At 48.3% G+C, this 23,886-nt stretch overlaps 1 protein-coding gene across 1 annotated transcript; it reads left to right on the plus strand.

Annotated features, from left to right (window-relative positions):
* The first annotated feature begins 378 nt into the window (after positions 1 to 378).
* Positions 379 to 22,785, plus strand: LOC146763247 (uncharacterized). Its single transcript, XM_085571312.1, has 5 exons — positions 379 to 746; positions 1,240 to 1,410; positions 19,961 to 20,047; positions 20,405 to 20,517; positions 22,466 to 22,785. The coding sequence occupies exons 2-5, from the start codon at positions 1,251 to 1,253 to the stop codon at positions 22,559 to 22,561; spliced, it is 456 nt and encodes a 151-aa protein (XP_085427438.1). The 5' UTR covers positions 379 to 746; positions 1,240 to 1,250; the 3' UTR covers positions 22,562 to 22,785.
* Positions 22,786 to 23,886: the final 1,101 nt, after the last annotated feature.

A 23,886-nucleotide genomic window follows, 5' to 3' on the forward strand; every position in this document is an offset into this window, starting at 1 on the left:
CTAAATCTAACTATAGAAATATGTAAGCAATCTAATAAGATATGTATAAAAAAATAGAATAGGAATAAATGTAAGAAATTATAAAAATACAGTTTTCCATCAGTATCCATTACAAATCCGACTGTGAGTATAAATCTGAAAAATATAAAAACAAACCCTGTTGCAATGCAGTTTAAGAGGAAAGCTTTTTTCTTTCGGTTCCTGTCGGGTCGCAGGCAGGCTTTTTGTTCCGTTCTTTCCCGCGCGGACGCTTTGGGGCGTTCGCTGCCGAGGCCGTGCCGGCGGGGACGGCGCGGTGCTGCCGCCGTGTGGGCAGAGAGCGGTACTGCAGCCCGCGGCCGCCATCTTGGGAGTGGCGTGGCGCGGCCTCGCTTGACCTTCTCGAGAGGGCGCGAAAACGAGGACGTTGAAATTCGAGGACCCGTGTCTGTTTTTTACACTGCCTGAATTACCCGCACGGCCGGCGCCCCCCGACGGGATTTTCCGCGGCGGTTCGGGTGCCGTGCACACGGGCTGTGGGGTCAGCAGCACCGCGAGCGTGCGGGTTTTTGGCGGGAGCCGACAGGCATGGGCAAAAACGCCTTTCTCCGTCAAGGTCCCCACGGGCCGCCATCGTGTCGCGGACCCTCTGGACAAGTGCTGCCGCCTTGTGGGCACAGGGCGGTACTGCAGCCCCCCAGCCGGAGCCCGGCCGAAGCGGCGGGAGGGGCGGGAGCGAGGGGCGAGCGGCGAGCGGGGCGGTGTCTGTGAGTGAGGGGTGGGCTGGAGGCGGCCCCGCGGGCCGAGGGCGGCCGGGGCCGGTGCCGGCGGGCGGCGGAGGCGCGGTCGCAGCGCTCCCGGGCCGCGGCCGAGCGGCATCGGAGCAGGGCTGCGCCGCCTTTCCCGGCCCCGCGCCCCTCTCCAGACGCCGGGAGCGGCCGCGTGCCGGAAAATGCCGCCGGGGCGGCTGAGCGGGGCCCTGGCTCTGCCCGCCCCTCCTGCCGCCCTCCCTGGAATGGTTCGAGGCATTATAGGTTTATTGAGGTAGAAATAGTTATCTTGTTGTTACTAATTTAAGGGTTTTTTTTTTTTGTTTGTTTGTTTGGTTGGTTGGTTTTATCTTCGGTTTTGTTTTGTTTTGGGTTTTTTTTGGGGGGGAACTAGAAAGATACCTTGTGTTCCTGGAATGTTGCATTCTACCTCTGTTGTTTTCCCAGTTAGTCTGGGTCCTCTGCTTACATTTTTTCCTTCACTTATTAGATGTCGTGGATATGCTGGCTGTTCTGATGGAGGGTAGTGATGGCTTAGATGAAGGAATTGGCTTCTCTTTAAATGAAGACGTGATTATCCAAAGAGTTCCCTGCAGTGCTGTTGTCCCTGCTGCATTAGCAGCCAGGAACATGCTGTTGCTTCAGTCTGAAAACGGAACAGGTACTGGGTTATTTCTTATGTTTTGTGTCATTTCCAGCAGTGGAGTGAAAGTAGGAGAAGGAGAAGATTTTAACTAATTGCATTCATCCATACAGATGTCTTTTGTGGACCCATTTGGGCTAGTTGACTAAAGCTGGCATAAAAGATTGCACAGGGATTTTAACTGTTGAAAAACTCTGAGCAGGAAGTGTTCCCACAGTGCAAGAATCCTTTGAGTCAGGGTGCTTTAATACTGTAATTCATAAGTTGTCTAGAGGAGGAATAGAAGAAAGTTAAACTAAGCTACCTTTTCAGGAAGATGAACTAAACCTCATTAGAAGTCTGTATGGACACTCATTCTGCAAATTAAAGGAGCAGGAAGGAAGGCAATTGATGGTGCTTCAATTCTCCATCAGAGGCCTAAGACGAATGTATCTTAACAGATTTTTCTTCTTAATTCAGTTAGTGTATTTTCATTTCCCTGAATGACTCCAGGTAGACAAAGGCACAAGGGAATAGTGGGTTTTGAATTGCCCGGGGTACTACAGGTGGAGGTCCTCAGGAGGTGGCACGTGCTTTTTGGCTGTTGCCACAAACCATGGAGCTTTGAGCCATCCCAGGTGCCAGCAGCACCCTGAGCAGTGCTTACCAGCACCTGGCACTGGTAAACGTTCCTGGCACAAAAGATTTTCTCTGTGGCTGAGCTGTGTTCATGCAGGTAGCAGGGACAGCCACGCCATGGTCAGGGTTGCTGCTGCAGCACGTCCCATTCTGTCCTGGTAGGATTTGCTGAGCGCTAGTCACAAGAAGAGTGTCTAAAGTGATTTCTAAGAGAAAAGCTGCACGGGGTCAAACACGATCTTTCCTGTGGTTTTTGTAGCCAGATCACCGTCGGTTCCCAGCACTGAACCAGGGCAGGGTGTGCCGTAGCTTGGCTCGTCCCTGAACGGGTGCCACCGTGCCTCTCCCTTCTTACTGCCCAAAGCTTTGTGTCCAGGCACAAGGGGAGTAGAGAAGCTTCCTGCCAGGAGATTGAGAGGCAGCCTGTGTGCTCATTCTTCTGCTCCATGAGCCTTTCCTGGCAGAGACGGGGCTGCATGGTGCTCCCTGCATTTGCAGCACTGGTACTTGCTGATAGCACAGCTTCTTCTCCCATCCTCTTGCTGGCTGCGAGGTCCTGTTACCTTCCTTCATGTTACCTTCTGGCTCTTTTCATCCCTAACTGAATTTAATTTTCCCTTGGGAGTGATCCTTGGGGTTCTGGTGCTTGCCCGTTTCTCTCTGCATGCTATAGAATTTTATTGTTCTGGGAAGACTTAAGTTTCCGCTTAAGCTAACAGGGTGATCAAAAAAATGTATATAAAATGTCTTAGCTTTGGCCTTCTCTGCAGCAGGTGCACTGAGAAGGGAAAGAATTGTGAAAGGTATGGAGCTGCCTTCTCTGGCATACCACCAAGCCCCCATCCCCAGGCTTCTGCTCTCCTGCTCTCTGGTTTCCAGTGCAGAATCAGCTGCCCACGGGTGCAGCGTGGTGACAGTGCACTGGTGGCACAACTGCTCTGTGGTGTATTTCTTCCAGAAATAAAAAGGGCTAATTTCTTGTAATTTGCCAAAGAGAGGGGAATGATGGAATGAGTCTCTTGGAGGCATCTTTTCTCCCGTGGTGAGTAGACACTGTTACTTGCCTTCTGTCAGTAATTTCACAGTCTTACCCTTCATTTTGTTGCAGATGCAGAAGAAACAGCTATGTAACAAGGTGCTATGTGATGCGTGCTGTGAAATTCATTAACTTGCCACTACCTGATTATTGCAAGCAATGAAAAGGTAAAGAGATAATCGTGTTAGTAGAGCAGGGCTCAGATCACGTTATTTGATTTAAACCATTATCTGTTGTGAATCTTCTGTTACCAGTGAGCTACACGGCAGTGGCAGCAAAACTTGTGTAGCACACGGGTACGGTGATGTGCCAGATTGCGCCAGCTGTGTGGGCAGCTCTGCCCAGTGCCCCCAGTTATGGCTTTGGCATGATCCCCAAGTGGCTGGCCATGGCTGTGCTTTGGCTGAGAATGGGCATCCACCAAGAAGAGGGTGGAAGCTGTGGTGGGACAAGGCAGGTACCCAGGGAGGGAACGTGCTCTTGAGAGTGGATCCAGAGGCCTCTGGTTTGAAGTCATTAGGCAGAGCCTTGTGCTTTGATGCTTTTATGATCCACAGGCAAAGCAAAAAGCAAGGGTACTTCCTCTGACAAGAGGAAGAGCCATCATTTAGCCTGGCTGAAATCTGTCAGAAAAGTGCTTTGTAAAATGCAGTTGTACTTGGAGTGGCTGTTGCATACAACAGATGAAATTTTGTTTGAGGAAGAGCTAAGAACTGTCAGCTGCTTGTGCTACTGGACACCAGATATCCCTAAGCCTCCCTCATTGCTAGACAAGAGTCTTCTTGCTGCATGAGCACTGCATAAACACAGTGAAGGCATGGTCTCTGCACTACGGATTGTGCAGCCTGATACATGAGAGTAGATGTATCTGGATGGACAAATGGGGAATGGCAAGAAACAAGGAGAGAAATATCACAAAAGTGATTTTTATGACTGTTAAAATAATAATATATCGATGACCTGAGTGGTCAGAAGTCCCCTAGAGGGGCTTCCTTGTTGTCTTGTCGGTTGATTGTTGGGCTCCAAGAAAAAAATACTTCCCTCATTCCTTCTGTACCACTCATGAGCCTTGTTCAGTTGAAGAGAAGAAAGCCTTGGAACAAGCAGTGAGATATTTCTCTCGTTTCTCCTCTGAACACATGAGAACAGATGTCCAGGCATTATGAAGTTGATGCAGGTCTGCTAAAGCCCTTGTGTATAAAGGTGGAATTGGGTAATAGTTGCCTTAAAAGCTGTAGAACGTGGTTGTACATAGAGCCATGTTGATAATGTTTAAAACAGAAGCAAGGAGAAGACTTGCTCCCTGGACATGGCTATGTGATAGTATGTGGGTTAAATTAAAGCACTAGCCGGCACTGAGGGGAAAAAAAGAAATTTGTTTCAGTAGTAGTCACACTGCCAAGAGATAGGTCGGGGCATCTGTTGGTTTCCATTGCATGCAGCTGTCTATGGTTGTTGTAAGAATTCTGAACACTGTGAATTTTGCCGGAGTGTGGAGTTGCCATGTCCTTGTCAGGTGATGGATGAGGCAAAGCCCTTCAGAGCCACTGCTGATGGCTAATGCTAATCCACAGATTGTTTCTGTTTGGGGAGTGCACTGGCTACAAACTCACATTTTGTATGCTAGTATTTCTTTGCTTTCTCTACACATTGGGTTGCTGATAAAAAGGGTATTGGCTCTAGATCAAAGTAGTTACTTTCTGAGTATTTTGAATTAGCAAAGACTTTTTTCTTGAAATGAAAATGTTATGTAGGAATGCAATGCTTTCAGCTGTGTAATTTGTAATTAATTTTGGGAAGTACCCAAAGTTTTCTAGGCTTTTGCAACAAGCCAAGTGGGCTGCCTCCAGCCCAGGCTTCCAGGGTCCTGGATTCCTAAACTCATGTGTTCTGGGACTCATGGCAGCTCAGCCTCCTCAAGAGTAGCTGCAAAGTGTCAAGACAGACAGGTGATCTGCTCCTCTCTGGCTCACAGGGATGGATACTGGTGATGAAAATGGTGTTGCTACCAGAAATAGTAAAACTTTAAAAAAATCCAGAAGGCACAGCTGACATGTCTGCTCAGTCTATTCGAGTGTATTTCAGAAAAGGAGAAAATTCTTGGAGTAGATTCAGTCACCTTGGAAGGGTGAAGCACCTTGGAGGATGCTCATTAATGATTTCAAAGGGAAGTGTCACTGAAAGGCAATGTCAGAAATCCTCACAAGTGAGTAACAGCAGTCAGGTTAATGTTTGTGGCTCTTCAAAAGCTTTACTTGGATGTCTCTTCAAAACAGTCTGGACGCACTGAAGGAGGGCTGTGCCTTCCTTTTTTCTTTTTGAGTAGCTGCCTGAAGATAAATATAAGATGGACTTTCTTAAAACATAAATGAGAAAACACCCAAGGCTGGGTGAAAGTCTTGAATGCTCAGACTTAAAAGTCCTCAATTCCCCAGCAATGTTAGATGAGCCTAAAGTGTATAGGTCAGCAACAACTTCAGCAGGCAGCCTAAAAAACACAAGAAGATTTATTCTCTTGGATATTAAACATGGCATCTTATTCTTTGGCAGCTCATAGGTGATCTCTGCATGGGGCTGCACATGCCTTTCTCTGTGTGTGTGTATTTGCCTGCAAGTGTAATGTGATGGTCCTAAAGCATTTGTGGATGCAGATAAACTAAGTCCAGCTCAAATATATTCCATAAACAGCTCTTGAGGTACACTCATCTTTGTGTTGTTTCATTTGTTCAGTTCTTGGAAAGTCACAGGAGCTTATTAGACTGCTCTGGCCTATGCCCAGGGGAGTCACTTAGGTGGGAATTGGACACCTCTAGCCGTAAACCTATAAAAGGAAGAAATGCATACCATTATTTTTGTTGGGTCTTATTGAATGAACTGGCTGCTCAGCTTCTGCCAAATCCTAAGCACTGTATTTAAAGCCTCCGAGTAAGTTCCTTACTTTGAATAATTTAATATCTTTCACTGGTCCTTCTGCTTTTTCTTTTGCAGTCCCATATAGAATGTTTTATGACAGTTTAAAGAAACATCAGTCATTGGATATCTGTAGGTCAGGCAAAGACTAGCCTGCTTTTAGTGTTTTAGTGTTTGGTTCTGTCTGGAAAGAAAATTCCCATTGCTGCCTATGCTTGTGCAGCCAAGGCGTTTGAAAAACTCACCAGCTGAACACAAACTATGGCTGGGTGTTTTGTCTTCCTTATCTTTTGTCTGTGCCTCATTGCCACCAGTGAATGGAAGGAGGAGACAGAGCAGCTTCTCACACTGACATAATTTGGCACTTGCTGGAGATGAAAGTGAGTAGAGCAAGATCTTTCTTTCTGAGGCAGTAACAGGGATCTGAAGTGCTGACTTCTGTCAATATGGCAATGGCAAGCTCCTCTGCCTCTCCCTCCAGTGACTGCTGTTGCTATAAGAAAAGCAAGAGGTACAGGCTTTACCAATATGCCAATGCTTTAGGATAAAATGAGGAGAGGAAAAAATAATGTGAGGCAAGGCTCTCGAGGGCTCATAACAGTACAGCCATGAACGATGCGGGTGCATCTGTCCAGCATGTGCAGAAAGGATACCAATACCTAGGGATGAACATGTAATGCATCAGGCACGGCTTCCCATGGTTGTAAACCGGTATAAAAACATTAACCTAACAGGGGTTTTTCTAACTTGGTGTATATAAGAGTGTGTGATGTACCAGTCCTGCTTTTCCCACCTCGTTCTGCCATGAGGTAATGCCTGTTTGCAAACACACATAATACAGTCTGAGAGGGTTACTGCAAGTGAGTCCAGTGTGAATTCTCAGCCCCCTCCACTGGGCTCAAAGAGCCCTCTCAGAGGGCAAACTGCATTCTTCAAGCTTGTTCCAGGCTGCAAAGGTGTGGCTTCTGTTTCTTCCCAGCCCAGGCACATTTTCTCATTTTGCCTTTGGACTGTGGTAGAGGAACCCCCACGGGGAAGGGGGCATGCAGACTTCCAGCAGAGCAGGTTGGCTTAGTAAACACAGGCTTCATCAAAGCAAAATGTAGTCCCTTATTGAAGCAGTTTTGGTTCTGTTTTGAATCTATTTCCTAAAGGGTAAAAAATGGCAGAGTTGTTTGCTTGGGATGAAAGTAGCATGAGTCATCAGGGAAAACCAGGAGGAAGTACCCAAAGTTTTCTAGGCAAACAAAGCCTGGCAAACATGGACAAGTGGGCTAGAACCAGGAGCAGGTACATTAAATTCTCAGTCTTTCCCTTGTTCCCATTTACTTGGATGCAGGGCATTTAATTAGCCAGTTGTCTCTCCACAATGCATCGGTTGATCTCGTAATCCCTCGCAGTGAGTTTATTCAGCACTTTTATGGGACTTGAATCTCTCAAGTGGAGTCCTCCAGAAATGCTGAGCCCCGTTGGAACTACTAGAACTTGTGCAAACAGTGTGCCCTGGCTGCAGGGATGGCCAGTGATCTCCTGGGCTGCATTAGACAAAGTATTGTCAGCAGGGCAGGGAGGTGGTCCTGCCCCTCTGCTCTGCGCTGCTGAGGCCACGTCTGGAGTGCTGTGTGCAGCTCTGGGCTCCTCGGGACAGGAGAGACACGGACCTCCTTGAGAGAGTCTGACAGAGCACTGTGAAGGTGGTAAAGGGACAGGAGGAAAGACTGAGAGAGCTGAGGCTGTTCAGCATGGAGAAGAGATGTCTCAGGGGCGTCTAGTTACAAATACTTGAAGAGAGAATGTAGAAAAGATGGAGCCAAACTCTTCTCAGTGGTGCTGAGTGTCAGTGGTCACAAACTGAAGCAAATGGAGGTCCTCTGAACATCAGGAAGCATTGTCTTTGAGGGTGACTGAGCAGAAGGATTGAGAACTGCATTCACCCAACTGCTAAATAGAGAAGCTGCAACCACACAAGAAGAGCACTTTGCAAAAGTACCACAGAGATCCATCCTCTCCTCTGTTCAGAGGAATCAATAGCTGAGTTGGTTCTTTATTTCTGGAAGTTAGTTATTTTATCAGTTATTGGCAACCTTCATCTCGATTGTTAAACCATTTCTAGCACAGCTTGTTTATGCTTTAGGGCTACTGCAAAGTCCCATGCAGCAAGTTTTTACATCCCTGTTTGCTAGAAGCACCAGCATATCCTCCAAGAAAGCCTGCACTCAGCATGGCCTATTTCCTTTCTTTGCCTGTGCATTTCTCCTGCTATCGCTGTTAGCAAGAAAATGTTGGATTTAGTTAACTTTTAGGTCTGAAGCTGCGTGGCTGATTTTCTGCATTGCGTTGTCCTTGGTGTCAAGTTAGCAAAAGCTGAGAAGAATCCATTGTCACATTAATACTTGGGTGAGTTTACTCATCAGTTTGTACTGTGTGCATGTGTAAATGGAGGCCAGATGTTGCTACCAAATGGAGTCTAATACTGCTGTATAAATGCGTGTAATACTGGGGCATTTGCCCTGCAGGACTGACATGCTGGAACAAGGCGGGCACTGGGGGTGAGAGAGCCCAGTGCTTCCTCCTCCTCGTGTGCGAGTTCCTGCAGTGCTGTAAGAGCCAGAGCTGTGAGCTTTTCCTTCGAGGGCTGGGCACGGCCATGGCAGATGGAGGCACGGGAGCAGGAGGCTTCAGGACAGGGCTCTGTGGTGCAGGGAGAGCAGCAGCTCCTGAGCAGCTCTGCGCTACAGGAAGGCTCCAGCTCCTGGCAGCACTTGCTGCTCCAAGGACCACTGTGGTCTCATCCAGAGCATGTGCTGGGTGGGCTTAGGCAAGCAAACAGTGCTGTAGAGCAAACAAAAGCTGTAGAGAGCTGGTGACAACTCCTGAGGCCTCTTCTCCACTAAGTAAGCCATAATGTAACTTCGCTGCCATAGGTTTGTCTGTGAGTGGTCTGTGATTTTGTCTTGAAGATTGGTGCAAATTGGATGATTGGCTGTAGAGTGTGTGCATCTGTCTCTTCTAAGGCTGATGGAGGACTGCAGATCTCCATCCAGAGTGTGACCCACAGTGTAACTGGGAGCATATGCTGTGCCATTGGTGATGCATGTGGCAAGGACTAGTGGCCCATTTGTCTGCAGCTTGTCCCCATATGATTTCTTGCATGCCCCGAGGCAGGGTTGGTCTGTGTTACTTGAGTTCCAGAAGGCTGTGATGCAGTGAGAGTGGCATAACAAGTAGTTCTGACCTGTAAGGGCACTGGTTCCCAAATGCCTCACAAGCAAGGGTGCTGCTCTCTCTTGGCTATGCCAAGCAGCACATCTTGCTGCATATGTGGTCACCAGGGTGTGCAGATTGCACTGCACCAAAAGTCTCCACCACCAGTGCTGGCTGAATAATGTATTTTCACAACAGATAATATTCTGCATCTGCCTTGTGACTTTTAATTTCAGTTTTCTCTGGGAGCGTTTGGGCAATGATTGTTATCCGGTATGTGCCAGATTCTCACCATTGCCTGAGTGTTTCTTTTTGTCAGATTGAGTTTTCCTTTTCTCCAAGGAATTTGCGGCTTTTAAGCAGAAAATAGTTACATTTCTTAGCTGTTTGCCTGTGTGGTTAAAACAGGGCAATGCATGAGGCCAGGACCTCGCTTTGCTTTCAGAACTGATCCCGTCAATGCTTCCTGGCAGTGTTTCCTTTCGCACAGCACCAGGTCAGGACTGTTTCAGCATTTTGCTGGTAGTCAAAGGTGAGTCCAGCCATCCAGGTTGCCCCTGCTGTCCCCATATGGAGGATGCTCCAGCAGACTGAGGTCAGAGTGTGTTATGTGGCCGTGAGCTGAGCCATACACAGTCACTTCTTGTCTCTGGGCAGAGGACTTTGCTCCTCTGTTCCATTAAGTTACCAAGAGTGATCGTTGCTGAAATTACTTTGTTAAATAATCCAGAAGTTTGCCTTTTCCTCCTTTCTTCCCTGAGTTCAGAAGTTGGTAACCTAAGCACCCAGCCGTGCTGTGCATCCCTTAGTGCTGTGTGTGTTACTGGCAGGGCTTGGGGCTTGGGTCCGGAAGGTCTGGCTTGTTTGTTCCCCTGGGTCTGGAGGAATACAGATTTTATTTATTTTATTTTTTGATTTTTTTAATTTAAAAGCTATCCAGCAGTTTGTCAGTTGAAGCAGAAGACAATCCTTTGCATCGATACGTACTCATGTGCACATGCTGATCAGCTGAAGTGTTAAAGCTCAAGGTGAGTGCTCCAGCCTTTAATCAGTGACCAGTCATTGATTTAGCACATCCATCAGTTTCAGGAAGTAGTTCCTCCATTGCATCCAGCTTTTAGAGTACCTTTAGACACTAGAGATACTTTTCAATGTGTAATTGATTAGGTAAATGGTCTCTTAATAGCATGTGCTAAAGAGAGATGTGAAAAGCAGCTGAGCAATATTGCCACTTCTGGGGGTTACAGGTGGTGGGTACTATTAGTCAGAACTGGAAAACACAGAACTGTGACCTTTTATAAGTACTGAGCGAAACACTGAGTTACGGCTGGTCAATTAAAAGCAGTTTGGGTGCTTAATAGTTGTTTCTGATGATACTCATACACAGATGAGTGAGGAGCTACTTGAGGCAATGTGTGTGCAGCTGTCCAGCCAGAACTGAAGCAGCCTCTGGTGAAGGTGAATGCAGAGAGGCTTATGTGGCAGAGGAGCTCAGCAGATGACAGGGGGCTTGTCCGTGGACTGAAAGAGGAGCCCGGGATGGGTGTGGGGTATTACAAAACAGCAGATGTCACAGGGATGGAGCAAAGGTTTAAAATGGAAGGAATCAGCCATGAGAGAGTGATGGCCAGATGGAAATCCAGCTAAGGCCCTGAAGTGGAATTATGTAAGGCAAACATCAATGAGAATCAGCTGGGGAGCAAGAACAGCCAGCAGCCAGGCTTGTTTCTGGTCTCTTGCCATAGATCAGACATGCTTTAGGGTGTGCATGATGACTAGAGGCTGTGATAGCTTTAGCTGTAGCTCTTTTGTCTCCAGCCATTGTGAGTGAGTTCTGTGCTTAGTTCTCTGCTCTTGTGCATTGCAGGATTTTTAGGGTAAATATTTTTTCCATCAGTGTAACCCACCAATTGCCAACATCTCGAGGCAGCTGGATGGCGTGGTGAATATGTCATTCTTCTGCTGGTGGCTATCAGAAACGCTTAAGAGGAATATTTCATCTTTGTTCTACATAGTGCTGTGCTAGCAAGTGCTTTCCAATAGGCTGTAATTCCCAGAGCAGTGGGGCAGGAGCTGCTCCATGATCCAGGAGCAGGCTCCCATGTAGTGGGTTGGATGCAAGGCACCCACCAAAGCCTCTCTTATCACTTGCCGCCAGAGCTGGACAGAGGAGAGAAAATACAAAAAAGGGTTGAGATAAGGACCCGGAGAGATCGCTCGTCAAATACCGTCACAGGCGAAAGAGAGTCTTATTAGAGATACTAATTGAATTTATGGCTAAATAGAGCAGGATAATGAGAAACAACATAAAACCTTAAAAACATCATCTTCCCACACCCTCCTTCCCAGCTCTACCTCCTACCCCATCTGTGCAGGGACACAGGCAATGGGGGTGACAATCAGTTCATCAGGGAAAGCAGCGGCTCCCTTGCTGCTCCATGGGGTCTCTCCCATGGGAGACAGTTCTCCATGAACTTTTGCAGCATGAGTCCGTCTCGCAGGCAGCAGATCCCTGTGAATTGCTGCAGTGTGAGTCCATCCCACAGGCAACACTCCCCATCACACTGCTGCAGTCTGTGTCCCTCCAGTGGGTGAAAGTCCCTTCAGGCTGCTGCAGCGTGGGCCACCCTACCACGGGTACAGCCTTTCAGGGACAAGCTGCTCCAGGAGGGGCTCCTCCTTCCACAGGCCTCCCACGGGGTCACAGCCTCCTCGCAGGCATCCCTCTGCTCTGGCATGGGTCTCCTCCACAGGCTGCAGGTGGATCTTTGCATCCCCATGGATCTCCATGGGCTGCAGGGGCACAGCTGCCTCACCATGGTCGCAGAGGAATCCCAGCTCCTGTGCCTGGAACACCTTCTCCCCCTCCTTCTTCACTGACCTCGGTGTCTGCAGAGTTGTTCCTTTCACGTACTCTCACTCCACTCTTCTCTGGCTGCAATTACAACTGTGCAGAAACTTATTTTTTTCTTTTTTCTGAAACACATGATCACAGAGGCACCACCACCATTTCTCATGGGCTCAGCCTCATCCTGAAGCACATCCATCTTTGGAGCTGCCAGGGACTGGTTCTGCCAGACATGGAGGAAGCTGCCAGCAGCTTCTTGCAGAAGCCGCCGCTCTGCCCCCCACCCTGCTACCAAAGCTTTGCCTTGCAAACCCAGTACAGTTGTATTTCATTGTTGGTCTGTCTGCACAGGCTATTAATGGTGGGGATCTGCCACCTCTTTGTTCCCCAGTACAAAGGTAAAAAGGATGTCTGCAGCTCCACGTCCAGTTTTTGGGGGTAAGGAGAGGAGTAAGCAGCAAAGGATGCACAAACCCAACTCCCATTCTGCCACGTGCCAGGTTTCCACAAGACAGGAACATAACGCACCCTACCTCTGCTCAGAAGAGTGTGGGGAGCCTAAAATTCTCTGTGCTAATTCAGTCAGACTGCCCAATGATACGGGCCGAACTGTCAGCAGCTTAAATAGTTTTCATGGCTGTCATTGTGGTTGGGGAATTGCTTCATGTCTGGGTTTCTTGCCAGAGCCTGAGGAAAGGAAGTAGCCAAGATCAGGTGAGAAGCGGTGTAAGGTAGGCGATTAATTTCTGGATTCCTTTGCCACTCACAGAACAGCTCCTAATGGGCTGGGCTTGGGGAGTCTGGTTTACAGGCACTTGGAAGTGCTGATACCATCTGGTGAAATGTTAGGTGTCTTTTTAAGAGAAAAAAAATGAAAGTATTTCTGTTACAACGGTGAATAATGAGCCTGGGCGCAGCAGGGACTACCTAGTAGCAGAGGGACAGAGGCTGCAGGCAGGTTTGTATCCTCCATGGAGTTGGAGCAATGGCAGGATTACTTGCCTGCACGTTCACTGCTTTGAGGGAGGAACAGGGTAGGAGAAATTAATGTAATAGGAAACAGAAGCACAGACTTGAGACTGTGCTTATTTCGTTGCTGTGGTGAAATAAAGCAGGGACATTTGATGATTTTTAAAAATGTATTTATTTAAAGAAAAAAATGTGGCAAATCTTATCAGAAGAGTTTAGGTTCCTGGCAGCTTTACAAGTCAGGTACCCTGTGCCTACATACAGTATTAATAATGGCTTTGCAGTATTTTTGGTTAAAATTTACGTTCATTAAAAATTCTTCAAAGCACTCTGTAATTGGTGAGCAGCATATGAAAGGTTAATGAACATTGAACATGTTTTACAGTTACCTTTGAGAAGGACCCTTTACATCCGTAAATGCCTGCCTGAGGTGGCCTCTGCTTTAGGACTTTAAAGCTTAAAGAAATATATATACAGAAGAAATTCTTCCCTGTTACGGTGACGAGGCCCTAGCAGATGTTGCCCAGAGAAGCTGAGGCAGCCCCACCCCTGGAATTGTCCAAGGCCAGGTTGGATGGGGTTTGGAACAACCTGCTGTAGTGGAAGGTGTCCCTGCAGGGGATGGGATGAGAAAAGCTTTGAGGTCCCTTCCAACCCAAACCATTCTCTCATACTACGATTGTACATGTTGAAAAAGGAGGCTGTGGCCTTATGTGCTTAGGTACAAACCTCCCACCGATTCTTCTGAACATACCTGTTTAGTCATTTATTCTTTCCTTTGTGCTTTCACAAGAAGCCCTTGTGCCCTTCAAAATCTCCGTAGGAGTTTGTGGTCAGTTTCCAGAATAAACAGGGATGGAAACCCGAGCAGTTTGGTGCATCCCTACTTGCTGGAATGATTGTGGATTTGACTGACGGGGTTTTGTTCCTAAACACAAGAAAAGTTTTATTCCAGTGCCACACTCAAGCGTAGCAGTGGGGCCGTGTGCGTGGCTGACCCAGCAGATGGGGCAGTGTCTTCATAAAGTAAATATATAGTAGCAGTCCTTAAGGATGTGGCCCTTCTGGGAGTGCTTGCATATTTATGTATCAAAACCATTTACAGAGAGGGAGGGCCCTTTTAATGCAGTTGAACTGCTACGGAAAAATTTTGGTTTCAAAACCATTTAATTAAGGTTAATGAAGTCTGGGACTTGGGCACTGTATCTCGTGCAGTAACGCACGTCTCTGTTCTTGATAGATGTCTTCCATTTGCAACAGTAGTTACATACTGGGGACTCAAATCCCCATTGTCCCCATGCCTTCAGAGTAGGGCAGGCTCTTGTCTTAATTTTACATTATAATCCTTTCCAAATGGAGACATAATGACATAATTCATTGTTGCATTTTGAAACAGTGTGGTCAGCATGAGGATTTGATCGAGCAGTTCCACTCTTCCAAAAGTACTAAGGTGCTTGCAGATATTTGATATTGAGCTATTTTGGCTCTCAATTGCAAAATGAATAGGTCAGGCAAGGCCTTTGAAAGGAACTTAATAGATACATCTCACAGTCACAGAGAAGCAGGAAACTCTTCTGCTAAAATGAGACTGGGTTTATGAAAGGTCGCAGTTAACCTTTTAAAGTAAGTTTTTGCAGGTCTGCAGAGCAAATACTGCATTTTTAATGGGTATGGGTAGAATCTCTGTTTTACTGATAATGCTCCAAGTTTTATTTTTTCTCCAAATTGGAACAGAGCTTCTTGTAAGCTAAGCAAGCCAGCCTTAAGGCTTTTGCTTTATTGCTTCATAGTGAACTACTGAAATAGCAAGGCATTGAGCAGTAAGTACAAGAAGCAGCATAAGCTGCCAAAATAGCAGCAAAATACTTTATTACTGTTGTTATTATTATTACTATTGGTGACTTTTAAGTGCTGTCATCATTTTTTCAGAGACTGTTGTGACACAAATAGCCACCCAAGTTGGCTTAACTTAAAAGTTCATTTTGTTTGCCTCTATAAGCACCAATCACTTAGAAATTTGGGGAGGGGTCTAAAAAGGACTTCATATAGATACCGGTGTAGGTGGGTGTACAGATGTCTGTACATATTTAGCTATCTATTTAGCTATCTTTACATACAGATATATGAAACACTTATAATAACTATACTTTCCTCCATTCCTAAGCTTCTCCCAGAAGTGCTTTTCTGCTGAATTTGGTGTTGCACATGTGACATGGGGGATGGGTTAGAAACCTCTGTTGGGGAGACAGGAGTTCAAATGCAGTCTTGGGCCTGGCATCTAAACCAAAACAAGCTTCTTCCAGGCTCCTAAAGCTTGCTCTGAGCCAACAGACACTTCTCTAGGCTACGTGGGCTGGGGTTCTCAGTAAATAAGTGACAGTGTCATTGCATCATATGGAAAGTTTAGATTGGGAAAGCTGAACTTGTCCTCGCTAAACATTGGCATGTACTTGTATTTGGTAACATAGAGGCCCAGAGGATGTTTGTCATTGAGTGTCACAGCAGGAAGGAATGCAGGAAAAACCCCTCTTTGGTGGGTTCAGGACAGGATCTGCACCCTGTTATGCTCCTGCCCTGACAGAAGCTCAGCAAGCTCCTGTTGCTCCGTCAGGCCCCTGCAGGAAAGCTTTGAACAATGGTCAATGCAGGAGAGATGTCACAGGTGATGGAGCGTGTTTGTGCCAAGGCACAGTGCAGAAGTGAGCCCTGGCTCCAGTGAATGCCACGTATTTTTATGAGTTTTCAGTGTGTTTTCAAAAGTATCCCTTGGAATGCAGAACTGAGGATTAAAACTAATAGCTGGCTGTGTCAATACTGAGTGGTTTTACTCTGTAATGGTAGAATTCAGTGGCCTCTTCACTTCAAAGGTGTCAACTGAAAGATGTTGCAATGAAAAAGAGGTGGAGATGAACAGTGCTTGGAGAGAGCAGAAATGAAGGTTGCGGGCAATACTGAAGAAGAAGCAGATGCAGGTGGTGAGGGAGTTGGATTTTTGCGAGAAGAGAGTATTTCGCAGGAGCAGAGAGCCAGCGGGCTCTCCGGGGACAGCAGTGCTGGGGATGAGGTGAGTCTGTGCCCTGCACAGCTCCCTGGCCCCGTGATGGAGAGTTGTCCCAGTGGCTGTAGCTTGGGGGCCGAGTCTCCATCCTCTCAGCTTACCATGGGAGCCTATCCCAGCCCAGCAGAGCTCCTGGAAATCTCCCTGTATTCCTGCTTAGACTCTGGTCTTTGGTTTGGTCTGGGCAGTGCCCGGTGCTTTGCTCAGGGACCGTCCAGCCTTGCCCTGTACTTGCACTGCTGACCCCAGCATTTGCCACACTCTTCCCCAGGCTTTGATTGTGTTTCTGGACTCAAAGCTGTGCTGACACTCGGTTTCCTTTGGCCTCGCTATGTGTTAGCTCAGTCTTTTGCTACCAGCCTGCTTCCCTGCTCAAGATTTCAATTGCTGGAGAGATGTGCAGACTCCCTGTAGAGTGTAGATTGGAGAAGCTCAGAAGCCATCTGAGGGCCTCCCCCAGAAATAAGCCAAGGGTTTGGTGCCTGTTTAGCTTCTCCGTGTTTGGCAAGTTCAGCTGTGCAGCCTGCCCTACAAGCAGGCATTTAAGCTAGATCATACTCAGAAGTCTCTGTTAGGCAGAGATAAATAATTGCTTCTACACTCAAGTCTCCCACCTCAGCCTGGGAACACAAGATGTGGGGCAGAATCAGTGAGGAGGGACCCAACACCAACTGCCTGAAACGCACGATATACCCTCAGAGAATGCAGCTGCAGTGGCTGAGGGGATCTTTGAGGTCCAGGAAATGAAATGTCTTAGGAACAGGCTATCAGACTGTCCCTCTGGAATTGCAGCTAAATTTAGGTTGCAGATTATCAGAGCATCCATTTGCTCTCTCCCTGGCCATGGCAATGCCTGCACAATTCCACAGCACATTCAAGAGGATGTTAGCAACTTGCTCAGTCTGAGGATCATCTGTTTCCTACCGATGGGTCTTTGCCCACCCTCTCCTTGCTGGAGGGCATGAGGAGCCCTCAGTCTCAACGAGCTCTTGCCTTATTTGGCCCTGTGGAAACCACAGGAGAGAGTGGAGCTCTTGCTGAAATTGGATCCAGTATATTACAGGAGTGATGACTTCCAAAAGTGTCCTAAGGTGGTACAAGTCAGCATGCTGGCACCCTCAGTCTCTACCCTCATTATTTCTGACAAACACTGTTCTGTTTCCTCAATTATTCTTGTATTTGGAGAAAAAGAGTGTTCACAGCCTTGTTCTAAGGACACGGTGCAGGGATAAAGATAAGTTTCAAACCATTACGTAAGAATATATAACATAACCCCAAACGTAACAAACACAGTGGATCATATAGTGCCTCCACACACCTTCTTCCCTCAAGGAACTTTAAATGTTTTAAGAGTCATAAGCATATTTAATTACTGGGGAATGTTTAAGCACAGTTTCTTGCAAAGGAGGAAAGGATCCTTCCCGCTGGAGGTTTTGCGTGGTTAGTGCCTTCTGCTCTGATGGAAGGCCTTGGTATAGAGGATTCCTCTGGCGGAATCCTCTGGTATGCTGGCAATTAATTAACTTTTCCTACCTTGCACACATGGAGATAGTGAACAAAAATCCTCCTCTATTTGTGTCAGAAGGTTATTGAGAGACTGGGTTTGAGAGAGAGACTGCCTAAGAGAAATTCTCCTAGCAGCTACCTCAGAAAGCCTCAAGAAGGAAGCAGCCTTGGCTTCAGTGTTCCCACTTGTCCAGCACAGGCACCTGGTGTGGGTTGGCTTCACCTTCTCACAGGCACGGTGAGGGGCACTGCCTGTCCTGGGGCGCTGGGGCACTGCAGCCCAGCACATCCAATTGGCTTTTACATTTCCAGCTCTTAGGAGTGAGTTCTTCAAAGTCACAGCTCTAGCAGCAGCAGGAGAAAAATCTAGAGGCTTTCATGAGCAGCACTTAGGCTCTTCAGAAAACAGAGTCCAAGGCCACTTCACTAGGACTACTCTGGAGAAGGACAGAAAAGAGAAATTCAGCCTAGCCTCACCCCCACGACTTTGATTACCAGCTGAGGTAGGGTTAAATGAGTATTTAAAGAGGTTGGGTTCACTGACACCTGCTGGGATGCATTACCTCTTGTTAGGATGAACTAAGAGTTCTGCTGAGCTGAAGTAAAAGGCTTATATTTGTCCTCTTTGGGATGAAGGGACTCTCAGTTGGCTTCAGTTCTTGTAAGTTGCCCTGATGATGCTGTAATGGAACAGGCTGACCTGTGGTTTAGAGCTTGCTGAATTAAATTAGTCACAGGTGACAAATGCAGTGTCCACAGAAGTCCCTCTCTGTCTGCTGAGCTGCAGCTCTACTTTGGGGGGTAATGAGTAAGTAAGGAATAAACGCATTTTGACTTTCAGGGTTCGAGCTGCACTTCCAGCTTTTTTAATTAAATAAAACATTATAAACTCAGCAGGCTTGCTCTGAAGACCCTGAAAATCACAAAATTATTAAGGTTGAAAGGGACCCACCAGTGGAGTCATCTTGTACAATGTCCCTGCTCAAGCAGGAGGAAAATGTCTGAAATCAGAGTTCAGTTCCCTATTGCAACAGTGGTAGGGTGGAATTTTGTCTCTTTTTCGAGTTTATGTTAAAAGGTGTAGGCAGCTGTGATGGAAAATTGTAAAACTGGACGTCTTACTGACCAAGCCCAGTGTTCCTTGACTTTAAATACTGCACAGATATGAGACTACCTAAGTTTGTGATCCTCCTGCTAGTAATCCGAGTGCAAGTGTGTCAGGGATATGGAAGTCCTAGAGACCAAGCACTGAGTCATTACAAAGGAGAAATACATGTCAAAGAGAATCGTGCAGGTTCTTGCCAAAATGTATTTATTAAGAGATGGACCCTGAATTTTTCAAATCCTGCTGTAGGGCAGTGTCACTTGGGCTTTGCCCTAAGGTGGAATTCTGAGTATGCCAGGTATTCCTCTTTATTCCTCCCACTGTTAGGATAAACTGTGGCACTTTGTGTCCTAATCCAAGAATAAAAAGCTGTTCTTTCCCTGGCTGGGATGGGTTCCTCAGTCCTATGAGGGTAATACAGAGCAACAGACAGCACTCAAAGCTCCTGTCATATGGTACTGGAGGGTGCACATTGTGCAAGCAAAAGGAACTGGAGACTATAGGAGATCAACCTAATGAACAGCTCCTGAGCTCTGCGGAGAAGTGATACAGCTCCCTGGAGCACTGCTGGAAGTAGCAGAATAATTGGCTGCAAATAATGCTGTCCAAATGGAGGGCTTTTCTGTCACAGAAATGGAGAAAATGACTTTCATTATTCAGTTAGCTCCTGGCAAGCTGGTTTCAGTGGTGCTTTTGACTCAATCTGAGCCTCCAAGGTGTGGTACCAGAAGAGGTGTTGCCAGCTTCTCCTAAGGCCACCATACAGACATGCGAGTATGTGAAAGTAACTGATAGCTCTAGCTCTAGTTCTGGTTAGAGATGTAGGGAATGCCCCTTTACTATGATAATATGCTGTAAGAGCATCTTCAAAAGGAAGGTGTCAGAAATTCTTTAGTGTTATTTTTGTGCTGTGGTCTGCAGAGGTGTAGCTGTCATTCCAGAACTATTTTTGTTTTGATGGCTTGAGGCATTGTGGGTTTGAGTCAGGAATAATTTTTTGTTAAGTTTATTTGTGATATTTAAAAACCCAGCTCCACGTGGGCCTGGATGCTGATCCCTTTTGCTGGTCAGTGAGAGCATCTGACAGCTCATATTTCCAAGTGCTTTATTTAACAGGAAGCTGGTTTGTTCCTTCTTGTGAGTAGGATCGTTGGCTTTGCATGGGCAAAGCCACTCCGGAATTTCAGGCTAAGAAAAGAGTTAGGGAACTCTTTTCAAACATAGTCCTGGAGGTAGCAAGCAGCTTGGCTTGGTAATCCTGTGGGGAAATAGAAGAATATATGTTCTGATTTTTGTCTTGTCTTTCTTCCACAGCTGATTCTGTATCCCTGACTTCCCTTCACGTCAGGGAGACACGTGGCTTGGAGCACAGGAGCTGGATTTGTCACTTAGCTGCGGCAGGTTGGTGCAGGTAACGAATTACAGGTGACTTGGAAACTGGGGAACAAAGGGAAGGATCTGTTGTGTCTCTTAGCAAAAAAATTGGCTCCATCAGGGCATTAATTCAGGGGACTGACACTTCACCTTTAACGTTCTGCCCTGCTCCATCCTCATCACCGTGAGCCATGAGAGCCTCCTGAGCTGTTCTCCTATAGACCTACCTTGTCTGGTCAAAAAAAAAAAATCAGTATTTTATTACTGGGTGCAAACTCAGGGGGAAGATTTTATTCAACATCTCTCAGTGGGACATTAAAGCTCCAATTTCCCTTTTCTGGAACACTTTGAGAGACAATATTACTTCTGTAATTTTTATTGCAGGCATTTTTATCTTTTTGAAGAACCAAAAAGACTGCATGCGTGTGCCCTTCATATCCATCCTCTGTCTAATACAGGACAGGAGAAGAAGGCTGCAGAGCTTCCTACACTGGGGTGTAAGTAGCCAGTATGAATAGAAGACTGGGCTAGGGAATTAGGACGGTTTGCTTGGGTTTAAAAACCTTGAATGGCACTTCAAGACATTTATGTCAGACATGGTTTGTTATTACCCTTTTTTTAATTAAAAAAAAAACAAAAAAACACACGCACACAAAAAAACCACAAACCAAAACAAAACCCTAATCCATCCCTGCTGCTGCGATGTGGGACCAAAACCCGCGTCCCCAGCGCTCGGAACAGGTGAGAGGTGGAACTAAAGCCCAAAGGATTTTCTGCTCAGTGACTGTAGCTGAGTTTTACTGGGAGCTCTCTGGGAAATCTGGCACATCGTTCGGGGATGTGGCCATGAGGGAAGCGGAGCCCAGCTGCAAACAGGCAGTGCCGGAGCGAGAACCTCTGCAATGCAAACCGGGCTTTCTTCCGTGGAATCCCGGCTGTGTGCTGCCCCAGGGCCTTTGTACAAATAGCGTCACCGGAGCTGCACATTCTTTGTGGTAGGGATGGGATTTTGGGGGGGGTCAATAAAAAGGAGATTTAAAATGAGGGAATTGCTTTTACGTGTAACTATTCTTGTCCTAAAGGGGCCATCAGCTCTGTCCCGAGAGCTGAGTTATGAGTGTGTGTGTTGAAAGAGCCGCAAGCCTTTAGGGGCTGCAGTTTGTGTGCCCTGTGCTGAGGTGCCCTGAGGAAATGTGTGAGCCGGAGGGAGCCGGGGCCGGGCGGAGGGAGCCGAGCTGTGGGAATGGGCGAAGGAAGGCGGGTGCGGGCGGGACTAGGCGAGCGTGGGCGAAAGCGGCCGAAAGGGGCCGAGGAGGCGAGCGGAGCCGAGCTTTGCCGAGTTCAGCCGAGGCGAGCCGAGCTTTGCCGAAGAGGCGAATGGAGGCGAATGCGGCCGGAAATAGCCGAGCGTGGCCGACAGTAGCCGAAGCTGGCCGAGGAGCCGAGTCCAGCCGAACGGAGCCGAGCTCTGCCGAGCGCAGCAGCCCGGGCGGGGCGGAGCCGGGGCGCCGGGAGGATCCCCTCCTGTCCCTCTCTCTCCCGCTCCATGCTCCTGCCCGTATTCAGTTACCTCTCTTTCCCCCGTTTCCATGTCCCCCCCAAACCCGGCTCCTTCCTGTCCTGTCCCTGCCCCGCTGCTCCGTTCCATTCCCCCTCTCTCCCTCCTCTGTGCCCCGTCCCTCTTGCTGCCCTGCCGGCCTTTCCCTTCCCCGCCCGCTTTCCTCCGCAGCCCGACCTCCCTCCCCGCCCTTTCGCATGCCCCGCTCTCCCTCCTCTCTTCCCGTCGCCCCTTCGCTTCTTTCCCCCGCAGCCGCGGGGCTCGGGGCGCCGGAGAATAAAGCCCCGAGGGCCGGAGCCCGGCGCCCCCCGGGCCTTGCGGGAGTCCCCGCACGGGGCCGGAGCTCTCGGCGGATCCCCCGCGCCGCTCGGACCCCGCCCCGGCGCTGCCGGACCTGCGGCTCCGCCGGCATCGCGCTGCGAGCGGCCCCCGCTCTGTGCCGTGCCGGCCGTGCCGCGTCCCCGCCGCCTCTGCCGCTCCCTCTTTCTGCCCCTGGCCCGCGACAGCGAGGCGGGGCGGGAGCTTCGAGCCTTCTGGGGGCTGCCCCCCCCTTTCTTGTTGCGGCGGAGTCCCTTTCTGGGGGGATGGAGGTGTGGGAAGGGCTGGAAGGGAGTGCTGGGCTGCTGTCCGGGGCAGTTGGACTCGTCCTGTGCCTTCTTCGGGGGTCAGGGTTAGGGGCTGAAGCCTCGGGCCTCTGATGGCATTTGGGGCACCCCAAGGTCGCTAGGAGAGGGACGCACACTGCGGTGGAGGAGCGGGTGGGTGGCGAATGAGGGGAGGGGGTCACGCTGGGTGCCGTCCCGCAGAGGGACCCAAAGCTGCCCCAAAATTCCCAGGGAGGGGTGTGTGTAGAATACTAAAACCTGGCAAGTGTTTCGTTTTCACAGGTATTGGTAAAGAATAGGAAGCTATGGCTAACCTCATTTGGAAAGAAGCCCTCTCTCGATCCACTCATTTGTACCCAGGAATGTAGGAAACTCTGACTGTGGATGGGCAGTAGTTTTGAAAATCATGCCCTAGCCTTTTTCTCTAGGAACGAACCAAGCAAGTGCCCTGAAACCAGCGGAGCAGCTGCAGGGGCTGAAGGGAACAGAAAGGGCTCCCGGCACCTTTTGCCTTCGTTCTCTGCCATTCCCCCAAACGTGTCGCAGTCCCGGAAGAGGCGTTTGTCATGCAGCCTGCCAAAATAAAGACCTGTAAAATCCTAGTTCTGCCTTTTGTTTAACGTGTTTTTACTTCCTATTTATGTCATCACAGAAAGCAAGGAAAGAATAAATATGTCTGGTTCCCACTATTGCTCCGTGCATGCATTTTTAAAGGCTGCTGTACTTCTGTCCTCTTTTTCCACTCCAAGCTTGACTTTTCCCCTCCTTTTTCGAGGTCTGCTGCTTTGGGTGTCCCAAGCAGGGCTGGGTTCCTCGGCAGGGGTCTTAGGAGTCGGTGCCGATTCTGCTTTTTCCGAAGGTGTAGCAAAGTGTGCCAGCAAAAGGACTGTTTTCTCCAGGGGAAAGCTTTCTTTCAATCACCATCAGTGCATGTATGTGTTTTAATTGTGTAACCAGGTGGATTAAGAAAAGCCGACAGCCGTAGCAGATTTCTGTTGAATCTGTATCTGTGAGAAGTGGGCTGTGTGCTGGAGACGGAGAGACGCTTTTGGAGAGTGGAAACAGCGGCAGGTGTGAGCTGTTAGGATGATGAGGGCTCAGAGCAGGCCCCAAGTGTGAGCTGTGAGGATGATGAGGAGGGCTCAGAGCAGCCCCAGGTGTGAGTTATTAGGATGATGAGGGCTCAGACCAGCCACAGGTGTGAGTTGTTAAGATGATGAGGGCTCAGAGCAGCCACAGGTGTGAGCTGAGAGGATGATGAGGAGGGAGCGGCTCCTCCGGCGGCTGATTTAGGGGGTTTTCCTCCCATCGGTTTTGCACAAAGCTGCTGGAGAAGCGGAGTTTATGAGGGGCTCCCGGGGCTGTCTCCTGGAAGGACGGTGAGTGCTTTGGACAGGGTCCGGGGGATCACCTGGATTCGTGGAGCATTGCTCAAAGGAGGAGCCGAGGGACAAACCTTTGTGCCGAGAAGCAGCAGCTGAGCAGGTGAGCTGGTGCGCTTTTTTAGCCGGGACTTTTCTCCTTTCCCTTGAAATTTCGTCATCCTGAGGTTGAATTGGAGGGGGCAGTCCTGTGGTCCCGCCTTTTAAGGGGTTTGGATTGAGGTAAGAAGCCCCCTTTTGCCATCATTTGAGGCAAGCCGCTTCTTTTCTGCTCTTCTAGGGGACGCAGTTGAAGGGGATCCCACATTTCTTTTCCCTTGT

The sequence above is a fragment of the Lonchura striata genome, chromosome W (genome assembly GCF_050655825.1).
Source record: "Lonchura striata isolate lonStrDom1 chromosome W, ASM5065582v1, whole genome shotgun sequence".
NCBI classification, from domain to species: Eukaryota; Metazoa; Chordata; class Aves; order Passeriformes; family Estrildidae; genus Lonchura; species Lonchura striata.